This window comes from Syngnathus acus, chromosome 16 (genome assembly GCF_901709675.1).
Source record: "Syngnathus acus chromosome 16, fSynAcu1.2, whole genome shotgun sequence".
Lineage (NCBI taxonomy): Eukaryota > Metazoa > Chordata > Actinopteri > Syngnathiformes > Syngnathidae > Syngnathus > Syngnathus acus.
Window position 1 is genome coordinate 1,110,910 of NC_051101.1, and position 20,201 is coordinate 1,131,110.

At 45.7% G+C, this 20,201-nt stretch overlaps 1 protein-coding gene across 3 annotated transcripts; it reads left to right on the top strand.

Moving 5' to 3' along the window:
• Positions 1-1,370: 1,370 nt before the first annotated feature.
• On the top strand, positions 1,371-17,732 carry vars1 (valyl-tRNA synthetase 1). Of its 3 annotated transcripts, none has more exons than XM_037274875.1 (29): positions 1,371-1,484; positions 2,230-2,582; positions 2,655-2,798; positions 2,871-3,087; positions 3,160-3,275; positions 3,457-3,532; positions 3,976-4,076; positions 4,302-4,432; positions 4,502-4,666; positions 4,734-4,815; positions 4,886-5,005; positions 7,898-8,006; positions 8,079-8,258; positions 8,327-8,451; positions 8,532-8,635; positions 8,710-8,868; positions 8,990-9,080; positions 9,156-9,261; positions 9,513-9,583; positions 9,771-9,896; positions 9,984-10,088; positions 11,295-11,442; positions 11,678-11,805; positions 12,935-13,090; positions 13,156-13,368; positions 13,727-13,838; positions 16,778-16,953; positions 17,337-17,486; positions 17,575-17,732. In XM_037274875.1, exons 2-29 carry the CDS (start codon positions 2,232-2,234, stop codon positions 17,641-17,643), a joined length of 3,831 nt encoding a protein of 1,276 aa, XP_037130770.1. In that variant the 5' UTR covers positions 1,371-1,484; positions 2,230-2,231; the 3' UTR covers positions 17,644-17,732. The 3 variants fall into 3 exon arrangements, with proteins under 3 accessions (XP_037130770.1, XP_037130771.1, XP_037130772.1); XM_037274876.1 differs by having other exon boundaries at positions 4,305-4,432; XM_037274877.1 differs by having other exon boundaries at positions 2,664-2,798.
• The last annotated feature ends 2,469 nt before the right edge of the window (positions 17,733-20,201 follow it).

Consider the following 20,201-nt stretch of genomic DNA (forward strand, 5'->3'; position numbering starts at 1 on the left):
GACACTGAATGTGCCTTTGTTTTATAATCATTGTAGCCTATTTATGGCCGCCTGCACTGTCAAACTGAATATTAAAAAAAAAAATGAAACTTGAACCTGTAATTCCTCCTATTACCAAAGGGTGGCAGCACTACCCCTCGCCGCTCATTTCTGCCATGGCGACTGCAAAGAAAACGAGGACAGTTGACATTGAGGGCCGTCGCTTTCAAGAGAAATGGGAATTTCCAATACTTCTTCGCTGAAAATCAAGGCAATTGTGTTTGTCTAATTTCTAAAGAGACGGTTGCCTTGTTTAAGGATTTCAACCTAAAGAGACACTAGTAGACTAAACATGCTGACACATACGACAAGCTAACAGGGAGTAACCGCACTGATAAAGTGAAGCAGCTCCAAGCTGAAATGGCATCACAACAGCGATTCTTCACGCGGGGCTGTGAGTCAAAATTAAATAAAAATTAAATATTACTTAATATTAAATATTACGAAGTGGCCATGTTAATACTGTTGATGTTATAAACCTGTAGACACGACACAAACTATTACTTTCTGAAAGATATTGTAAATGACAAGAGCAAAACTCACTTGTTTTAATAATAACAGACACATTTGCATTACTTATAACTCCTGTTTAAAATGTTCATGAGGCAAAAATAATTTTGAACTCATGTAAATGTAAGGTATTTCAAACAGTTTGTTCAATGTTATCTGACTCTTCAGATATGAATGAAAGGCAGAATTTGTGTTTTTAGAGTTGTTCACATCTGCCTGAATGGCTTATATTTGGTTATTTTGTCATTTGAAAAATAAAGACAATTGTGACAATGAAATTTGTTTTATAACAGTGTGTATTTGCATGAAATTTTTGTAGTTAAAAAATGTCTGAAAAAACTATTGGCCCCCGGGCCCCTTCACTTTAATAAATCTGGCCCTCCTTGCAAAAAGTTTGGACACCCCTGATGTAGCACATCAACATATTTGGACATACTTTCGGGGCATTCGCGCCATCGTGGGTATCTTTCAGTGTAAAATTTTCCAAGATAAACAGGAAAGAAAATCGCCAATAGGTGAGTTTCCAAACTCTTTCTCAATCACCACCCAAACCTCTTAAGGTACCGATTAAAAGGGTGACCAGTCCGGTCCACATATCAGAAATAATAAATTTGCTCACTACCAGTCAAACATTTGGACACAATAAGTGAACCAAATTCTTCTCCTCCTCTCGTCTTGTCCCGTTAGTACAGTGCAGTATTATAATTTGATAAAAATTAATTTTCTGCAAAATCATGGTCAATAATAAAACATTTTAACGACTATTTGAATTTTAAACTTATTTTATTGGGAGACTTCCGTGCTGGGGCGGAAGTGGTAGCAAAACACCGGAAGTGTCGTTTCATTGCATCAGACTGCAAAGTGTGGCGTGGAGCACCTATGCAGCGAGCAATTATTGATCTGCTGTCTGACGTATTTCATTGTTTCTTTCAAAGGTAGGACCACTTTCAACCGACGTCTTACCTCGCGGATAAAGCCGTATTATTGCGTTGAAAACTCGTGCTTGACTTTCTCTGATAGCAAAAGATAACTTAGCATTAACTCGAGTCAGCTTTTGGTAGGTGGTGAGCGGCTCATTATGTCGCTCGCTACTTGTCGATTGGGAATTCAACGTCAACAAAACATAATGGGCAATCGTTACTTATTGTTTGTAATGTGCAATGCACTCTAAACATTTTGAACTAAGTTAATTCACTACCACAATGACTTTGTAATGAAACAATCAAAGTGTGTAAGTGGTGCTTGTGGTTTGCATGTCTGGCTAAGTTTCTGCCTTCAAATCTTTTGCTGTTCAAACTATGGACCATGTACAAAAAGTATTGCAGTTTTTGAACTTAAAAGGCATCCTAAGAGACATGACTTTAAAAAACTGGTCTTACAAGATTTGGATGTTGAAGATACTGCAAAATGTTTTTTTCTTTTATCATCCCCGTGTCTCCATCAGGGATGGCCACTCTATGTGTCTCCCCACCTCGGATGTGGCCACCTCTTTTTCTCTATCATCCCTGTCTCTCCATCAGGGATAGCCACTCTTTATGTGTACCCCCCACCTCGAGATGTGGCCACTTCTTTTTCTTTATCATCCCCGTGTCTCCATCAGGGATGCCCACTCTTTATGTGACCCCCCCACCTCGAGATGTGGCCACCTCTTTTTCTTTATCATCCCCGTGTCTCCATCAGGGATGGCCACTCTTTATGTGTCCCCACACCTCGATGACTTCCGGAGCATCCTGGCTCTGCTCGCTGCAGAGGCGTCCCCGTCGTCTGGTGTGAGGATCATCACTGACGACCCCCCCGCCGCTCTCTGTGCCCGTTGCACCCCTGCTTTGGTGGTGGGCGTGGGGGACAGCACCGCCGTCCTGAGCGGGGCCAACGCTGTGGCCTGGTACCTGGCCTTGCAAGGGAAGAGGGCCGGCGCGGGTGCCAAGCAGCAGAGTGAGGTGTGGCAGTGGCTCAGCTTCGCCGACAACGAGCTCATCCCGTCGTCGTGTGCCGCCGTCTTTCCCCTCATGGGGGTGACACTGGACAAGAAGGTGAAGGTCCTTTGTCAAGTGCAAGGTATCATACCTCTTTTTGGGTGTTCTTGACGTGTCGTAACGCGTCAGCTCCAGCAGACTTCGTGCGCCGACCTGTTGCGGGTCCTGAAGGTTCTAGATAAGAAGCTGGAGCCAAGAACTTACCTGGTGGGGGAGAGTGTCACCCTCGCCGACATGGCCGTGGCCTCTGCGCTTCTTCTACCCTTTAAATACGTAGGTCTTTGCACGTATCTTTGCATTGGGCCGAATCCTCGCCGTTGCTCTGTTTTCGTGTGATTTGCATAGGTTCTGGAGCCGTCTGACAGGAAAGCAGTGAGCAACGTGACCCGATGGTTCACCACCTGCATCAACCAGCCGCACTTCATTAAAGTGTTGGGAAAAGTCAAGCTTTGCGAGAAGGTGGTGCCGATCACGACAAACGCGGAGACTAAAGCTTCTACTCGTCTCCTTCCTGCCGCCGCCAACAGTGCTGCCGGCGACATGGCGGAAGTGACATCTAATGGTCCGCAAAAATATTTTTGGATGCTGGTTTTGGTCATTTTGGCACAGAATGTCGACGTGTAGACTTTTGCAGGGCCGCCCAAAACTGAAGCTCAGCTCAAGAAGGAGGCAAAGAGGAGGGAAAAGCTGGAGAAGTTCCAACAGAAGAAGGAAATGGAGGCCAAGAAGAAGACGCAGCCAGCCACAGAGGTGCAATGTCTCCAAAGTCGCTTGTTAAGTGGAGAGCAGGGTGGAGCAAGATTTTCTCTTACAGGATTAGAAAACGGCGCTGGTTACATGTAGCATGTGTACATTGTTCATTAGAATTACAAGATCAAAGGCCTGTTCTGCTTTTATTTTTTTAATTTTTAATTTTTATATTTTTTTTTAGAAAAAGGCCAAACCTGAGAAGAAGGAGTTGGGGGTCATCTCATACAACATTCCTACTCCATCTGGGGAGAAAAAAGGTGAAAAGATTTTTTGGGGCAGTGTAAAAGGATGATGCAACCAATAATGGCATGATTATAAATGTTAGACTTAGACTTAGACTTAGACAGAACTTTATTGTCATTTTGTCAACACTAGGTGTGTACAAAACGAAATTTCGTTGCATACGGCTTTCAGCAATGTAGAGGTATTTCGGCTGGTTAAAAAAAAGTGACATTCTATATAAAAATATGAGATAAGATAATTATACAGTACAAAGTGCAGCAGTGATAAAGTATGTGAACAGTGCAGGAGACAAAAACAGTATTTACAAGTGTGCAGAGGAATGCTACGTTTGAATGTTCAGCAGTTGAGTGAGTGAAAGAAAGGCTTAAGTCTGTTTGGCCCGCCAGTGTGACATGAGGAATGCAAAGCGCCTTTGCCGCCTCCAGTCAATATTTCAACCTGTTCCCTCCGCCGTCAGATGTCCTCACTCCGCTCCCCGACTCGTACAGCCCTCAATATGTGGAGGCCGCCTGGTACCCCTGGTGGGAGAAGCAGGGATTTTTCAAGCCAGAGTATGGGGTGAGCATGGACCACTGGCTGCTTGCTTCTTGCTACAATGAAGTGACCCTCTTTTTTATGGCACTCTGGAAGTAGAAAGGGATGAACTGGAGTTGCTTCAGACCGCAGACGTGACCATGTTAGAACTCTCCCACCTCATAATGAACCCTCTGCTGTCTAGTCCCTCGACCTCGTCCTCTCCTTTCCTTGACCGCCAAACTATAACTCTCCTATTTTCGTTCTAAACAGAGGCAAAGTATCAGCGATCCAAACCCCAAAGGCATCTTCATGATGTGCATCCCCCCACCCAATGTGACTGGATCGCTCCACCTGGGGCATGCCCTTACCAACGCCATCCAGGATTGCCTGACCCGATGGTAAGGCGTTGGCCGAGCTCCGCACACGACGCGGACGCTTTGGGATTGAAACCCCCCGTCTGCATCCAGGCACAGGATGTGCGGCAAGACCACCCTGTGGAACCCGGGCTGCGACCACGCCGGCATCGCCACCCAGGTGGTGGTGGAGAAGAAGTTGATGAGGGACAAGGGCATGAGCCGCCATGACCTGGGAAGGGACAAGTTCATCGAGGAAGTGTGGAAGTGGAAGAACGAGTGAGTGCACGAGGTGCGACCTTTTACGCGGAGAAGCTCTTGTCTTATTTCTACTGTGTGTCCACAGAAAAGGTGATCGCATCTACCACCAGCTGAAGAAGCTGGGCTCCTCTCTCGACTGGGACCGAGCATGTTTCACAATGGACCCCGTGAGCGTCTCCCAACCTATTACCGGAACGCGTGCAAAAGCTCCTCTTCAACCTTAGTTGTCTCCCCCAGAAACTTTCCTACGCAGTGCAGGAGGCTTTCATCCGTATGCACGACGAGGGCGTGATCTACAGAAGCAAGAGGCTGGTCAACTGGTCCTGCTCGCTCAACTCGGCCATCTCGGACATCGAGGTCAGTTGCCAACCGCGCTGGTGAGGGGTCAAGTTTGTTCAAGGGAAAAGGGAACGCGCCGTCGGCGGAAAGGCCCCTAATTACATTTGATTGGGAATACTCCCGAAAACAACATTCACATACTCAACAATGTCATGACAGTTTGTTTTGATCTATTTAATTATTAATTATTAACATCTATTTAATTTAATCAGATCTACTCTCATCCTCTCTTTTGTTAACGTTTTTGTCATGTCCGATGTTTATTATGTGATACTGTGTTTATTTACGTATTTAACTGATGGCATCTCAATGTTCCCCTAGGGATCAATAAAGTACAGTAATCCCTCGTTTATCGCGGATAATTGGTTCCAAGACCATCCCCGATATGTGAAAATCCGCAAAGTAGTGTCACCCTCTCATTTTTAACATACATACGTTTTTTGTGTATCATATAAGTGTACAGTGCCTTGCGAAAGTATTCGGCCCCCTTGAACCTTTCAACATTTCGCCACATTTCAGGCTTCAAACATAAAGATATAAAAATTGTATTTTTTGTCAAGAATCAACAACAAGTGGGACACAATCGTGAAGTGGAACGAAATTTATTGGATAATTTAAACTTTTTTAACAAATAAAAAACTGAAAAGTGGGGCGTGCAATATTATTCGGCCCCTTTACTTTCAGTGCAGCAAACTTACTCCAGAAGTTCAGTGAGGATCTTTGAATGATCCAATGTTGTCCTAAATGACTGATGATGATGAATAGAATGCACCTGTGTGTAATCAAGTCTCCGTATAAATGCACCTGCTCTTTGATAGTCTCAGGGTTCTGTTTAAAGCGCAGAGAGACCATGAAGACAAAGGAACACACCAGGCAGGTCCGAGATACTGTTGTGGAGAAGTTTAAAGCCGGATTTGGATACAAAAAGATTTCCCAAGCTTTAAACATCTCAAGGAGCACTGTGCAAGCAATTATATTGAAATGGAAGGAGTATCAGACCACTGCAAATCTACCAAGACCCGGCCGTCCCTCCAAACTTTCATCTCAAACAAGGAGAAGACTGATCAGAGATGCAGCCAAGAGGCCCATGATCACTCTGGATGAACTGCAGATAACTACAGCTGAGGTGGGAGAGTCTGTCCATAGGACAACAATCAGTCGTGCACTGCACAAATCTGGCCTTTATGGAAGAGTGGCAAGAAGAAAGCCATTTCTCAAAGATATCCATCAAAAGTCTCGTTTAAAGTTTGCCACAAGCCACCAGGGAGACACACCAAACGTGGAAGAAGGTGCTCTGGTCAGATGAAACCAAAATCGAACTTTATGGCCACAATGCAAAACGATATGTTTGGCGTAAAAGCAACACAGCTCATCACCCTGAACACACCATCCCCACTGTCAAACATGGTGGTGGCAGCATCATGGTTTGGGCCTGCTTTTCTTCAGCAGGGACAGTGAAGATGGCTAAAATTGATGGGAAGATGGATGGAGCCAAATACAGGACCATTCTGGAAGAAAACCTGTTGGAGTCTGCAAAAGACCTGAGACTGGGACCGAGATTTATCTTCCAACTGGACAATGATCCAAAACAAAGCAAAATCTACAATGGAATGGTTTACAAATAGACGTATCCTGGTGTTAGAATGGCCAAGTCAAAGTCCAGACCTGAATCCAATCGAGAATCTGTGGAAAGAGCTGAAGACTGCTGTTCACAAACGCTCTCCATCCAACCTCACTGAGCTCGAGCTGTTTTGCAAGGAAGAATGGGCAAGAATTCCAGTCTCTCGATGTGCAAAACTGATAGAGACATACCCCAAGCGACTTGCAGCTGTAATTGCAGCAGAAGGTGGCGCTACAAAGTATTAGCGCAAGGGGGCCGAATAATATTGCATGCCCCACTTTTCAGTTTTTTATTTGTTAAAAAAGTTTAAATTATCCAATAAATTTTGTTCCACTTCACGATTGTGTCCCACTTGTTGATTCTTGACAAAAAATTAAACTTTTATATCTTTGTTTGAAGCCTGAAATGTCGCGAAATGTTGAAAGGTTCAAGGGGGCCGAATACTTTCGCAAGGCACTGTATATTAAACCATATAATTGCATATGTTATCATTAGAACATTAATAATAGTTTCAAACATGTAAAGACTATACAGAAAATAATGTATAAATAATATAAATATGATGTGTGTGTGTAACATGTAGCTAAAGTATACATACTGTAAATATGGTTTTAGAACTCTTATCATAACTTTTTAAAACAAGGCACAAGTGTACATACTGTAACTATGTTTTTAGAACTCTTAATATTATAAAAAAAATTTCATAAGGTACAATACTGTAAATATGTTTTTACAACTCTTATTATTATAATAACTTTTTTATAAAAAGGTACAAGTGTACGTACTGCAATTGTGTGGATACTCCCTGCTGGCGTGTGGGCAACTTTCGTGCCATAATTCCTCGATATAGAAGATTTATTATGAATTTGTGAATTTTTGATTTTTTTTTTTTTAATTTGGAAAAAAATCTGCAATGTACTGAAGCCGTGATAAATGGACCGCGATGTAGCAAGGGATTACTGTATCTCTCTCGCACTCTCTCGCACTCTCTCAATTTTCTCTCTCGCTCTCTCTCAATTTTCTCTCTCGCTCTCTCTCAATTTTCTCTCTCTCTCTTTCTCTCTCCCTCTCCCCATACATCCACCCATGACGGCGGGGAGACAATTCAAGTCAATTATTTGTAATCAAAATATAAGCTATGCTTCTCCTCATCAATATCTTGTCTGTAATAGTTCTGCGCTTTCAACTTTTGCATTCAATGGACTCGATGGGACGATTACACACGGGTGAGGTAAATTTTGCCCCACGAGCGCCAATGAATGCAACGCACCTGTTGAATTGCTTTGCAGGTGGACAAGAAGGAGCTGACGGGCAGAACACTGCTGCCCGTGCCGGGCTACAAAGACAAAGTGGAGTTCGGAGTCTTGGTGTCCTTCGCCTACAAAGTGGACGGCTCAGGTACCGTACCCGAGTGGAACAGCCGCCGTCGGACCGTACTGGAGAAGTTGACTGTCTTTGTTGCTCGGTCAGATGAGGAGGTCGTTGTAGCCACCACTCGAATCGAGACCATGCTGGGCGATGCGGCCGTGGCCGTGCACCCCGACGACTCCAGATACCGACACCTGAAGGGCAAGATGGTGAAGCACCCCTTCTGCGAGCGCAAGATGCCCGTGGTGTTTGACGACTTTGTGGACATGAGCTTTGGAACAGGTGAGAGAGGAGCGTTGTCACCTGGTGTGAAAATGAAAATGGCTTGACTGCTTTTGTTTGGCTTTCAGGCGCTGTGAAAATCACACCAGCTCACGACCTCACCGATTACGAGGTGGGCGTGCGTCACAGCCTGCCGTTTCTCAACATCCTGGACGAGAATGGCCTGCTTGTTAATGTGCCCCTTCCCTTCCTGGTACGCTTTTGTCATAATGGCGCACGCTCGCTCGGCCTCTATTTGTGGCTAGATGGGTGATATGATTTTTTCTGGCGTAGGGCATGAAGCGCTTTGACGCCAGGAAAGCCGTGTTCGAGGCACTCCAGGCCAGAGGTCACTTCAGAGAGGTCAAAGACAACCCCATGGTGGTGCCCGTCTGCAGGTCGGGGAGGCTGCGAAAGACTGCAGGTTTTTGTGCCTTGGCGCCCTTACGTGTGTTTTTTCCCGTGTTTATAGTCGTTCCAAGGACATCGTGGAGCCCCTGCTCAAGCCGCAGTGGTACGTCAACTGCGCCGAAATGGGCAAGCAGGCGGCCGACGCCGTCCGAGAGGGACGCCTCAAAATAATCCCCGAGCACCACCTCAAGACCTGGTTCAATTGGATGGACAACATCAGGTAAGAGCCGAAAACCACGGCCGGCTTTTGTTACCGCGACAACCGATCCCTAAGATTGTGTGACACGTGTGTGTCCCTGCGAAGATTGTGTGACACGTGTGTGTCCCTGCGATGCCCCCAGGGACTGGTGCATCTCTCGGCAGCTGTGGTGGGGCCACCGCATCCCCGCGTATTTCATCGCCATAGACGATCCGTCCGTGAAACCGGGAGAGGCAAGACGCCCGCTCGTCATTTCATTTGTGGCGTTCTGATTCACGAGTATGCTTTGTTTGTGCCTTTGATTCCAGGATGTCGACGGCCATTACTGGGTGAGCGGGAGAACGCTGCAGGAGGCCAGAGAGAAGGCGGCTAAGCGCTTCAATGTCACCCCTGACAAAGTGAAACTCAGACAAGGTCACTTTTTTGGGCTCTTTCAAAATATAGTGGAACCTTTCATTTTTTAAAGAATTCTTCATCGCGTTTAAATCTTTTTAGGCATGAATATTTTGCCTCTATATGTGAACCCTGATTGGCTAGCGGCCAGTGCAGGATGTAGCAAAGTCAGCTCACCTGTAATGCTCACGACAACACTGTAGAAAAGTGAACGAACGGATGACAAACGTGTTGCCTTTAATAATTGCAAAGTCATTGTTGTGGCATTGCAGACGAGGATGTTCTGGACACTTGGTTCTCATCTGGCATTTTCCCCTTCTCCATCTTCGGCTGGCCTAACGAGGTACAAACGACAACTCGGCACGGTGGGAACAAGCTCCAAGAGTCATTTTGAGCCATAAAACAAAGTTTTCCCCTTGAGATTGCCTCCACGTTTGCACGTCCTTTTTTTTAAGGACTCGAGAATTGAGCGCGTTCAACTCGACTTGTACCAAAGCACTGTATTGAGGTCCCTTTGCTATTTTTCCAAGACTCAGGACCTGAGTGTGTTCTACCCCGGCACCTTGCTGGAGACGGGTCACGACATCCTGTTCTTCTGGGTGGCTCGCATGGTGATGATGGGCCTCAAACTGACCGGCAAGCTGCCCTTTAAAGAGGTAAGACCCTTCATGCAACACTATGGGTTGAGGTTGACGCTTGTTAGCCTAGTTTGGACCGCGACAACAGTGACTAATTGCTCGCAGGTATATCTGCACGCCGTGGTGAGGGACGCCCACGGAAGGAAGATGAGCAAATCACTGGGCAACGTCATCGACCCTCTTGATGTCATTACCGGGATCTCCCTGGAGGTGAATTCTAATCTTTCCTCGATGCCTATCACGCACGCACGAGCGCACACACGAGCACACGAATGAGCACACAAGTTCTTTTGTTCCTCATATTGCTCCCCCGATAACCGTCCTCCTTTGTAAGCTTTATTAGGCAACCAAAGATCTTTGACTGAAGCCATCCGTCATGACCACAGTAGCCTTGAGGACTGCAGTTGACAGAGTGGCCCACCAGGGGGCAGAGGAGCACTTGTCACACTTGTTGCGTGTTGCTAAGAGCCTCTTTTACTTCTCCCTACCTGACCTGTCTACTAGGGGTGTAAATCGCGGGTTTTGTCACGATACGATATATCGATACAAAGAACCACAATACGATATTTGCCGATATCTTAAAGCCTGCTGTGATTCATTCACGATACATCACGATATAGTGCTCTACGATCGATATAGAACAATATCCTGATTTATAACAATTCATACGCAAAATCAACAAGGTACTGCAAACTCTTTATTTAGGAAATTACAAGAGTATTGTAGTATACAAAGTGCTTATTTTAACACTGAACTTTATCAAATTCCTATATTTCTTCTCATATAAGTAAAGAAAAATGAATATTCTTTCTTTTTTTGTAATACCATTAACTTTAAAGTGCATTACTGAACTATTTAATTACAAAATGATGTAGCTCGTTTAGAGTTTTTACTTAGCATTTGGGGGAAAAATGTGCTCACGGAGGGCGTCGTGTCCGTGTTGTTTTCGCTGCCGCTGCTTGAGGGAGAGATGTCGTGTTTTTTCTTTAAATGTGCGGCGAGATTTGTGGTGTTCCCTGAATATTTGATCACCGCATGGCAGGATTTACAAACTGCACGTGTCTTGTCCGTTGAGCCATCTTTTCTTTGGATTCCAAAGTGCTTCCAAAGGAATGACTTGAAGCCCAAAGGGGAGCGAATTTCCTCGTCTTCTTGGACACTCGCCATAGCACCAGCCCAGGAGCCGCGTAGTTGTCGGCTCCCCTTTCACGTGCCTGCTCTGCTCACAACACAACACGCCGCGCACTGCTCCCGGAAAGAGGAAGCAAGCAACAATGAACTGGATTTGAAAATAAAGTCGCGTCTAATGTCCGAGGTCAAAAACGGGCGATATAGATCGATGTTTACGTTTAGCATCGATGCCAACAAATCGTAGAGCATAATATCGATGAATCGTTACACTCCTACTGTCTACAGGGTCTGCACACGCAGCTCACGCACAGCAACTTGGACCCAGTGGAGGTGGAGCGAGCCAAGCAGGGCCAGAAGTCAGACTACCCCAACGGCATTCCAGAATGCGGCACGGATGCCCTCCGATTTGCACTGTGTGCTTACACCAGCCAAGGTGAGCAGGCGACTTCAACGTTCTCGTCTTTAGTTTAACGCAACATAGTAACATGACAGCTCAGTAGATAGTTTTCACAAAAGCAAATTTGAGCCTTAGGAAAGCCATTCAAAGTGGACCAGATTTCCGAGGGAGATTACGACAAGATGTGTGCTTGTTCAATCACCCAAACTCAATGTGAAATGTAGAAGTCCTAATTGTCGCCACGGTGCACGTTTGTGTGTGCGCCTTTCAGGCCGAGACATCAACCTGGATGTCAATCGCATCCTGGGTTACCGTCACTTCTGCAACAAGCTATGGAATGCTGTCAAGTTTGCCATGAAGACACTCGGGGACAATTTTGTGCCCTTAGAGAAAGCTCAGGTGAGTCCAGCTGACATTTAGCTCCGCTCCATCATGTACTTGGTTATTCGATTGATATGTTAAACAAGATCAATTGGAAGTTTAAAAAAAAGTACTGTTAGGTCTAAATACCATCAGACATTAAACCATACGCTGGAAGGAAGAGGAGAAAAGAACCGGAACAGGTTTACTCGCGAGGAGAACGATAGAGAGAGCAAACTCAGTTACAATCTCCATCAATTCTGAGTTCTCACTTCACGTGCTCCTCTATTTAATGTTTTGGTTGCCCTGGTTACAGAGGCGTTGCTACACTAAAGGGAGGGGAGATTGTGTCTGTAGCAACGCTGATTAGCTAAGGAATGTAGTGTGGTGTGAATTAGCACTTCATTGTCGGCCCGTGACCCCCGCAGACTTTGTCCTCCTTCCTCACCAGTTGTCCTTCATGGTTGACTGACTCGTCCTCGAGTGGGATCAGATAACTTGAATTGCCGCTTTCCTGTGGTTCCTGTGGAACAATGCAACTAAACCTTTGCTAACTTTATCTACTTGGTAAATTAACACACAATAATAATAATGAGTGACTTGTCCTGTCCTAAACACTTAAACAAACATTGAGTAAATATGGGATAACTTGTATGCAACTACTTCAAACTGTATATAACACTTAACAAAGAAAAACAGTTCTGACCAACAACAATCTATGAACCAAACCTACAGTTAGATAAAAGGAATGAAGTTCCTCTGAACCAAATAAGAACATTTCGCCTATGCAAATAAGCTCGGCTCATTGTTAGTGAAGGCCTCCTACAGGAACAAAAACACACAGATAACATAAGGACAGGAAGGAGACATATGGCTGACAGGGATCAAAAGACATCCCTGTCACTAAAAAGGAAAAACCTAGATGAAAGGAAAGTCATAAAATGTAAAGACAAGGCCTCCAGGTCTGGCAGGCCAAGGCTTCACTTAAATTATTCCAACAAGTACTTCAGATAGAATGCAAAAGTTGAACAACTACTAAACTGTACTGGGCAGTGGTTCTTTAATGTGCCACGGGAGGGAGCCTTGGTACCATAAGCGGCACTTGTACCACACTTGTCTGATTCATGGCATCACAGAATGAAATGAAAACGTGGGTGTGCTCCACCAGTTGCACGGCGAGGAGAGTGTTCCCGACCGATGGATTCTGTCCCGGCTGAGCGCTGCTGTCGCTCTGTGCGACGCCGGCTTCAAAGTGTACGACTTCCCCGCCGTCACCACCACAATCTACAACTTCTGGCTCTACGAGCTCTGCGATGTCTACCTGGTACCGACGTTGACCTTCGCCCTCATTGTAATAATAGTGCTGAAGTAAACTTTTTGCTTGTGCAGGAGTGCGTAAAGCCTGTCTTGGGCAAGGAGGCGGACGAGCGACGGGCCGGTGCGTGCCGACAGACGCTGTACACGTGCCTGGACGTGGGTCTGCGCCTGCTCTCGCCCATCATGCCCTTCGTCACGGAGGAGCTATATCAGAGGTTGCCGCGGCGACAGCCCCAGCTCGACGCCCCCAGCATCTCGGTCACGCCTTACCCCGATGCCCAAGAGGCGAGTGAATGAGCCGACGTACGGCTTGAGTGAATTCAAAGAAGAAGCTTCACGCTGTTTGTTGCCGCTCCAATTCTGTGTTTAGAAGCCGAGCTGTTTTTTCTGCTAATGCTAAATCTCGTTTATGTTGCGGCACTTTTCGATCTGTCAATAACAAACCGTACAGAAACACATAATCAGACACCACACAGGCATATTTTCTTGATCCTTTGCGCAGAATGTCCAAAATTAGTGGCACACTGAAGAGTCAATGAACATCTGTCTGACAAGCTAGCCAAGAGCGACTACAGCGTGCACACACAAAAAAAAGCAAATTGGTGAAAAGGTGCAAGTTGACTTGTTTGTTGTCTGTTTGCAGTTCTGCTGGAACAGCGACGAGGTGGACCGCAACATGGACTTTGTCATGAACGTGGTCAAGACCATCCGCTCGCTCAGGGCTGACTACAATCTGACCAAGACCAGAGCGGACTGTAAGTGGACACACGCCGCATTTGAATGTGAGCAAAGTAGTGAGGTCACACATCACGGCAGATGTCAAAAACCGCTTGTGTTGGATACATGAGTGCATCCGAGAAAGTTGGAGAAAGCACCTGGAAACTCTTAGTGACTCACTCTGTCAGGCGTACAAATGGATTGAAATGGAAATGAGAACAAAGAACGCGAAGTGGAGCTTGACCTTGACAACAAAACTTGGGATCCATTTTTTTACCCGGCCGCAGAGATTCAGAATAGAAAAATAGTCATATTTGTCAATGAAGTGGAAAAAAAAACCTAATTTACCGTCTTTTTTCGTGCATAATACGCACCCTAAAAATGGCATGTCGATGCTGGAAAAAGCCTGTACCCATGTATAATACGCACCCAAATTTTGACTCTTAAGTCCGTAAAAGATCATCTTTGGGAACAACCGGATGTTATTCTGCCGGTCAGTATCACTGCGCATGCGGTAGCAAACTCGATAGCGAAGAAATGTTTCGGATTTGTGTAGGGTACATTGTGACAGCAAACGAGCAGGTGATCGAGCAAGCGTCTGATACGAGAGCATTGTGTTCGTATGGAGCGTGTTTGAAGTGAACAGCAGAGAAGAAAGGAACAAGGCAAAGTGTTGTGAATTAAATATTACCTGTAATACGCATTTTGTTATTTGCTGATTGTATTAAACTATCGCATTCATTGTCAGTCAAGAAGAGAAGAGGACTATTATCCCTTCTTTGGCGAAATGACCAGAGCACAGTACAAACCTAATTTTTCTGCCACTTCAATGACTTTCTTTTGAAATGCTATACTATAACTTGCTCTCTTAACCATCTTGATGAAACTGCTAATTAAACTGTGAATTGAAACTACCGTAATTTTCGGACTATAAGTCGCGGTTTTTTTCATAGTTTGGGTGGGGGGGCGACTTATACTCAGGAGCGACTTATATGTGTTTTTTTTTTTTCAAAAAATTTCAAAAAAAAAAAAATGAAACCGCGATAAACGAACCGCAATGTAGCAAGGGATTACTGTAATTTGAATTTCAAGTGACGACAGCAGCGCGAAACCATCTGCGTCACTCCAATTCATTAAATCCATCAATCGTCCTTTGTCAACAATGCGTGCGCGCCGCTGACGGCTTTTGCACTTAAAAATATTCCACAGGCCCATATAACGATATATAAATTATATATCAAATAACTATTATATAAGCAATAATGTTATCAAACCATCTGTGCACTCTAAATCATTAAATCCATCGATCAAATTCCTCGTCCTTTGTCAACATCGCCGCGCGTGCGCCCTGACGCCAGCCTCGTCGTTATTCCACAGATTTACTATATAACTATATTGTAGCGTTAACAAAGTTCAAGGAAAGACGTGGGTTTGGTAAACGGCTCTTTATTTAACAAAACAAACTTACAGGCGTGTGGCGGCGTGGACGTCCAGCCACGAAAGGGGACGAGAGCTCCATACGATAGGACCGGGCGTGCGTAGAAGCCATGACCGAGATCCATGCACCGTCCTCGGACAGCCACCCGGCTGAGCGCCGGCCCTCGACTTCCATCCACGGAGCTGAAAGGCAGCTCGGTAGAGTAGGACCGGGCGTGCGTAAAAGCATTGTCCGAGCACCATCCACCGTCCCTGGACAGCCACCCGGCCGAGCGCCGGCGCCCGACTTCAATCCACGAAAGTGAAAGAAAGCTGGACGAGTGACGCGCGACGTCGCGCTGCTGACGTCAGCAGCGCGACGCGACGTCGCGGTCGCGCGTCAGCAGCGCGACGGTTGTTTACATAAAGGACAAAGATCGACTCGTCCAGCTTTCTTTCACTTTCGTGGATTGAAGTCGGGCGCCGGCGCTTGGCCGGGTGGCTGTCCAGGGACGGTGGATGGTGCTCGGACAATGCTTTTACGCACGCCCGGTCCTACTCTACCGAGCTGCCTTTCAGCTCCGTGGATGGAAGTCGAGGGCCGGCGCTCAGCCGGGTGGCTGTCCGAGGACGGTGCATGGATCTCGGTCATGGCTTCTACGCACGCCCGGTCCTATCGTATGGAGCTCTCGTCCCCTTTCGTGGCTGGACGTCCACGCCGCCACACGCCTGTAAGTTTGTTTTGTTAAATAAAGAGCCGTTTACCAAACCCACGTCTTTCCTTGAACTTTGTTAACGCTACAATATATATTATCTATATATAGTAGATCTGTGGAATAACGACGAGGCTGACGTCAGGGCGCACGCGCGGCGATGTTGACAAAGGACGAGGAATTTGATCGATGGATTTAATGATTTAGAGTGCACAGATGGTTTGATAACATTATTGCTTATATAATAGTTATTTGATATATAATTTATATATCGTTATATGGGCCTGTGGAATATTTTTAAGTGCAAGAGCCGTCAGCGGCGCGCACGCATTGTTGACAAAGGACGATTGATGGATTTAATGAATTGGAGTGACGCAGATGGTTTTATTAACGTGTTATTTATGTAATAGTTTTTTGAATAACTCTGAATTTTACGTCAGGGCCGTTCTCAGCTCTTAGTTTGTGTTTATGTCACGTTAGCATAGCTATCGTTTAGCCTGTTGTTGCTCGTTCATGACTGTTCTTGGTGTTGGATTTTGTCGAATAAATTGCCCCCCAAAATGCGACTTATACTCCGGAGCGACTTATATATGTTTTTTTTCACTTTTTTGGGCATTTTATGGCTGGTGCGACTTATACTCCGGTGCGACTTATAGTCCGAAAATTACGGTAATAGGTAGAGAACTGAACTCTCGCTCTTTATATAGCTGACGTGTCTTGCGCATCCGTTCTGCGCATCGGATCCGAATTTCCGCCGCCGAAAAAGACGGTAGTTGACTTCGTCTTAATCGCGTTGTATTAGCTTCACAGTCAATCAATATCTAAAATTGTTGCCTGTGGTGTGTCAGGTTACCTGCAGTGCGCGGACGGCGCCACGCTGTTTCTGGTACAGACGTCCTCGGCGCAGATCCAGACGCTGTCGTACAGTCAGGCCGTGATCGCTCTGAGTGCCGAGCAGGCGGTGCCGGCGGGCTGCGCTGTGGCCATTGCGTCTGATCGATGCACCGTCAACCTCATGATCAAGGTGACATTATGTGGGTGGGAATGCGTTTATGCGTCGTGGACGCGTTCATGAGTGCGCGCGCGTGTGTGTGTGTACGTTAACACGCGTGGGACTCAAAACACCAAGCAAGATGTGAGCAGTAGGCACCATTTTGCTCCTTGTTTTTCTTTTTTGTAGTACCGCTACAAAAAGAGGACAAATGTGACACTAACCTTGGAATGGCAAATAACAGCCTTTGGATTCAGAAGAAAGTCCTCATGTTTGCATTTTGCACAATCAAATTCAACTTGATTTCATTTTGAATGGCTGCGGCTTGCATCTAACATCACCACAAAGACTTTGAAAACAGTCAATTGAAACACATTTTGGTGCTCCAAAATGAAACAGTTGTTGACATATGTCAGGGTCTCATCAATGTGGACAAGGAGTTGTCCAAGCTACAGGCAAAGAAAGGCGAACTGGACAAGCTGATGGAGAAGTTGCAAGACAAGCTGGCCAAGAGCGACTACAGGGACAAGGTGCCGTTCAAGGTGCAGCAGCAGGACACCGAAAAGGTGAGGAAGAGCAAACGCTTTTTCCCCTCGTCTCTCGCTGAGGTGTTGGCCGCTAACAAGCTCTCGTTACTTCTCTCTCGTATTGTAGCTGCGACAGAGTCAGACGGAGCTGGACAAAGTCAAAGAAGCCATGGACAACTTTAGCAAGATGATATAAGGCTTTGTCATCTTCGTCATGTTGCAGTTTTTGTTGCAAGTATTGTCAAAAATGTCGGTTAGACATATTAAATCAATTGTCAATACCAAGTCTTTTATGTTTCCTTGCCTCCTCAGACTTTCAAACTACTTGGGGAAAATGACACAACAATGTCAAACTCGGGTTAGGGTTTCAAACAACAAAGAATTGGGGGAAGAGAAAATAAAATGTGCTGAAAAAGTGTCCCAAGTGATAAAACTACAAGACACAGCAAACAGTGACTAAAAGTTGAAGAATATCTTTAATATCTTTTTTTTATTGTCTCGGGCGCAAAGGTGCTGTTATGGGATATACACTGCTCAAAAAAATTAAAGGAACACTTTGAAAACACATCAGATTTCAATGGTGAAAAGAAAAATGTTGGATATATATACTGATATGGACAGTTTGATGTCTCAGGAACAAAAGGATGCCACATCTTTTGATGGAAATAAAAGTTTTCAGCCTACAGAGGGCTCAGTATATAGACACCCCAAAAATCTAAGTGAAAAAATGATATGGCAGGCTCGTCCATTTTGCCTAAATTCAATTTCTGCAACTCAGAATTCTTTTCAATATCTCGTGTGGCCCCCCCGAGCTTGTATGCATGCTTGACAATGTCGCGGCATGCTCCTAATGAGACGACGGATGGTGTCTTGTGAGATGTCCTCCCAGATCTGTCTAAGGGCATCAGTGAGCTCCTGTAAAGTCTGAGGAGCAACCTGGCGGCGTCTGATGGACCGAAACATTGTCCCAGAGGTGTCCTATCGGGTTTAGATCAGGTGATCGTGAGGGCCATTCAATTGTGTCAATTCCTTCATCCTCCAGATACTGTCTGCATACTCTTGCCACATGAGGACACATTGTTGTGGATCAGGAGGAACCCAGGACCTACTGCACCAGCGTAGGGTCTGACCATGGGTGCAAGGATTTCTTCCCGATACCTAATGGCAGTCAGACTGCCGTTCTCTAGCCTGTAGAGGTCTGTTCGTCCCTCAATGGAAATGCCTCCCCAGACCATCACTGACCCACCACTGAACCGGTCATGCTGAATGATGTTGCAGGCAGCATAGCGCTCTCTTTGGCTTCTCCAGATCCTTTCACGTCTATCACAGGTGCTCAGGGTAAACCTGCTCTCATCTGTGAAAAGTACAGGGCGCAGTGGCGGACTTGCCAATTCTGGTCTTCTGTGGCAAATGCCAATCGAGCTACACGGTGCTGAGCAATGAGCACAGGGCACACTACAGGACGTCGTGCCCTGAGGCCACCCTCGTGAAGTCTGTTTCTTACTGTTTGGGCAGAGACATTCACACCAGTAGCCTGCTGGAGGTCATTCTGTAGGGCTCGGGCAGTGCTCAACCTGTTCCTCCTTGCACAAAGCAGCAGATATCGGTCCTGCTGATGGAATGAGGACCGTCTACGGTCCTGTCCAGCTCTCCTAGAGTAACTGCCTGTCTCCTGGAATCTCCTCCATGCTCTGGAGATTGTCCTGGGAGACACATCAAATCTTCTTGCAACAGTACGCATGGATGTGCCATCCTGGAGGAGTTGGACAATCTGCGCAACTTCAGGAGGGTTCAGAAATCGCCTCATGCTCCCAGTCGTGATAATGACTCTAGCTAAAGCCAACACTTGTGGAAAAACTGTTAAAAAAGATCAAGAGGGTGGAACTTGAAATGGCCTCCACCTGCAAAAGCAGTCCTGTTTTGGGGACCATCTCATTGTTGCCCCTCTAGTGCACCTGTTGTTAATTCCATCAACACCAATGCAGCTGAAACTGATTAACAATCCCCTCTGCCACGTACCTGACAAAAACCTTATCAGAAAAGTCTAATTGAATTCATGCCATACCCTGATAAAAAACTGTTCCTTTAATTTTTTTGAGCAGTGTATTTCTATGATGACACTTTGCACCAATGGTGTCCTTGTAAGAATTTAAACTTTTTTTTTTTAATGGGTTTATTAACATAACACATACATACAAAAAAAAAAAAAAAAAAAAGAAAACAGGTCGGGACAGAATGGGTAACGGGTAGGGGAGTGATATGATATGGGGGTGTGGTGTGAGTTGGGAGTTAAGTTAAAGTCCCAATGATCGTCACACACACATCTGGGTGTGGTGAAATTTGTCCTCTGCATTTGACCCATCCCCGTGTGATTTTGATCCATCCTCTGGGGGAGAGGGGAGTGAGCAGCAGCGGCGAATCATTTGGTGATCTAACCCCGCAATTCCAACCCTTAATGCTGAGTGCCAAGCAGGGAGGCAATGGGTCCCATTTTTATAGTCTTTGGTATGACCCGGCCGGGGTTTGAACCCACAACCTTCCAGTCTCAGGGCGGACACTCTACCACTAGGCCACTGAGCTGGTAGTTTACTGCAAGCGTAAGGTAAAAGATAAGTACACAAACATATAAAGTCAACAACCTTCAACAATGACAAAATAAATGACAATAAGAGAGGGAGAGAAGAAAGTATGGGGAGGGACAGTACAATTTGCAATTTGATGTCATAATGATAATAGCAATAAGAATACAATGTG

What these genes read in the sequence shown, in the direction of transcription:
- vars1 (XM_037274875.1), top strand. Translation starts at nt 2,232, where the DNA reads ATGGCCACTCTTTATGTGTCCCCACACCTCGATGACTTCCGGAGCATC. An exon ending in CTACAAAGTGGACGGCTCAG is followed by an intron (nt 8,007 to 8,078) that starts GTACCGTACCCG and finishes TTGCTCGGTCAG; the next exon opens with ATGAGGAGGTCGTTGTAGCC. An exon ending in GACCAAGACCAGAGCGGACT is followed by an intron (nt 13,839 to 16,777) that starts GTAAGTGGACAC and finishes GTGGTGTGTCAG; the next exon opens with GTTACCTGCAGTGCGCGGAC.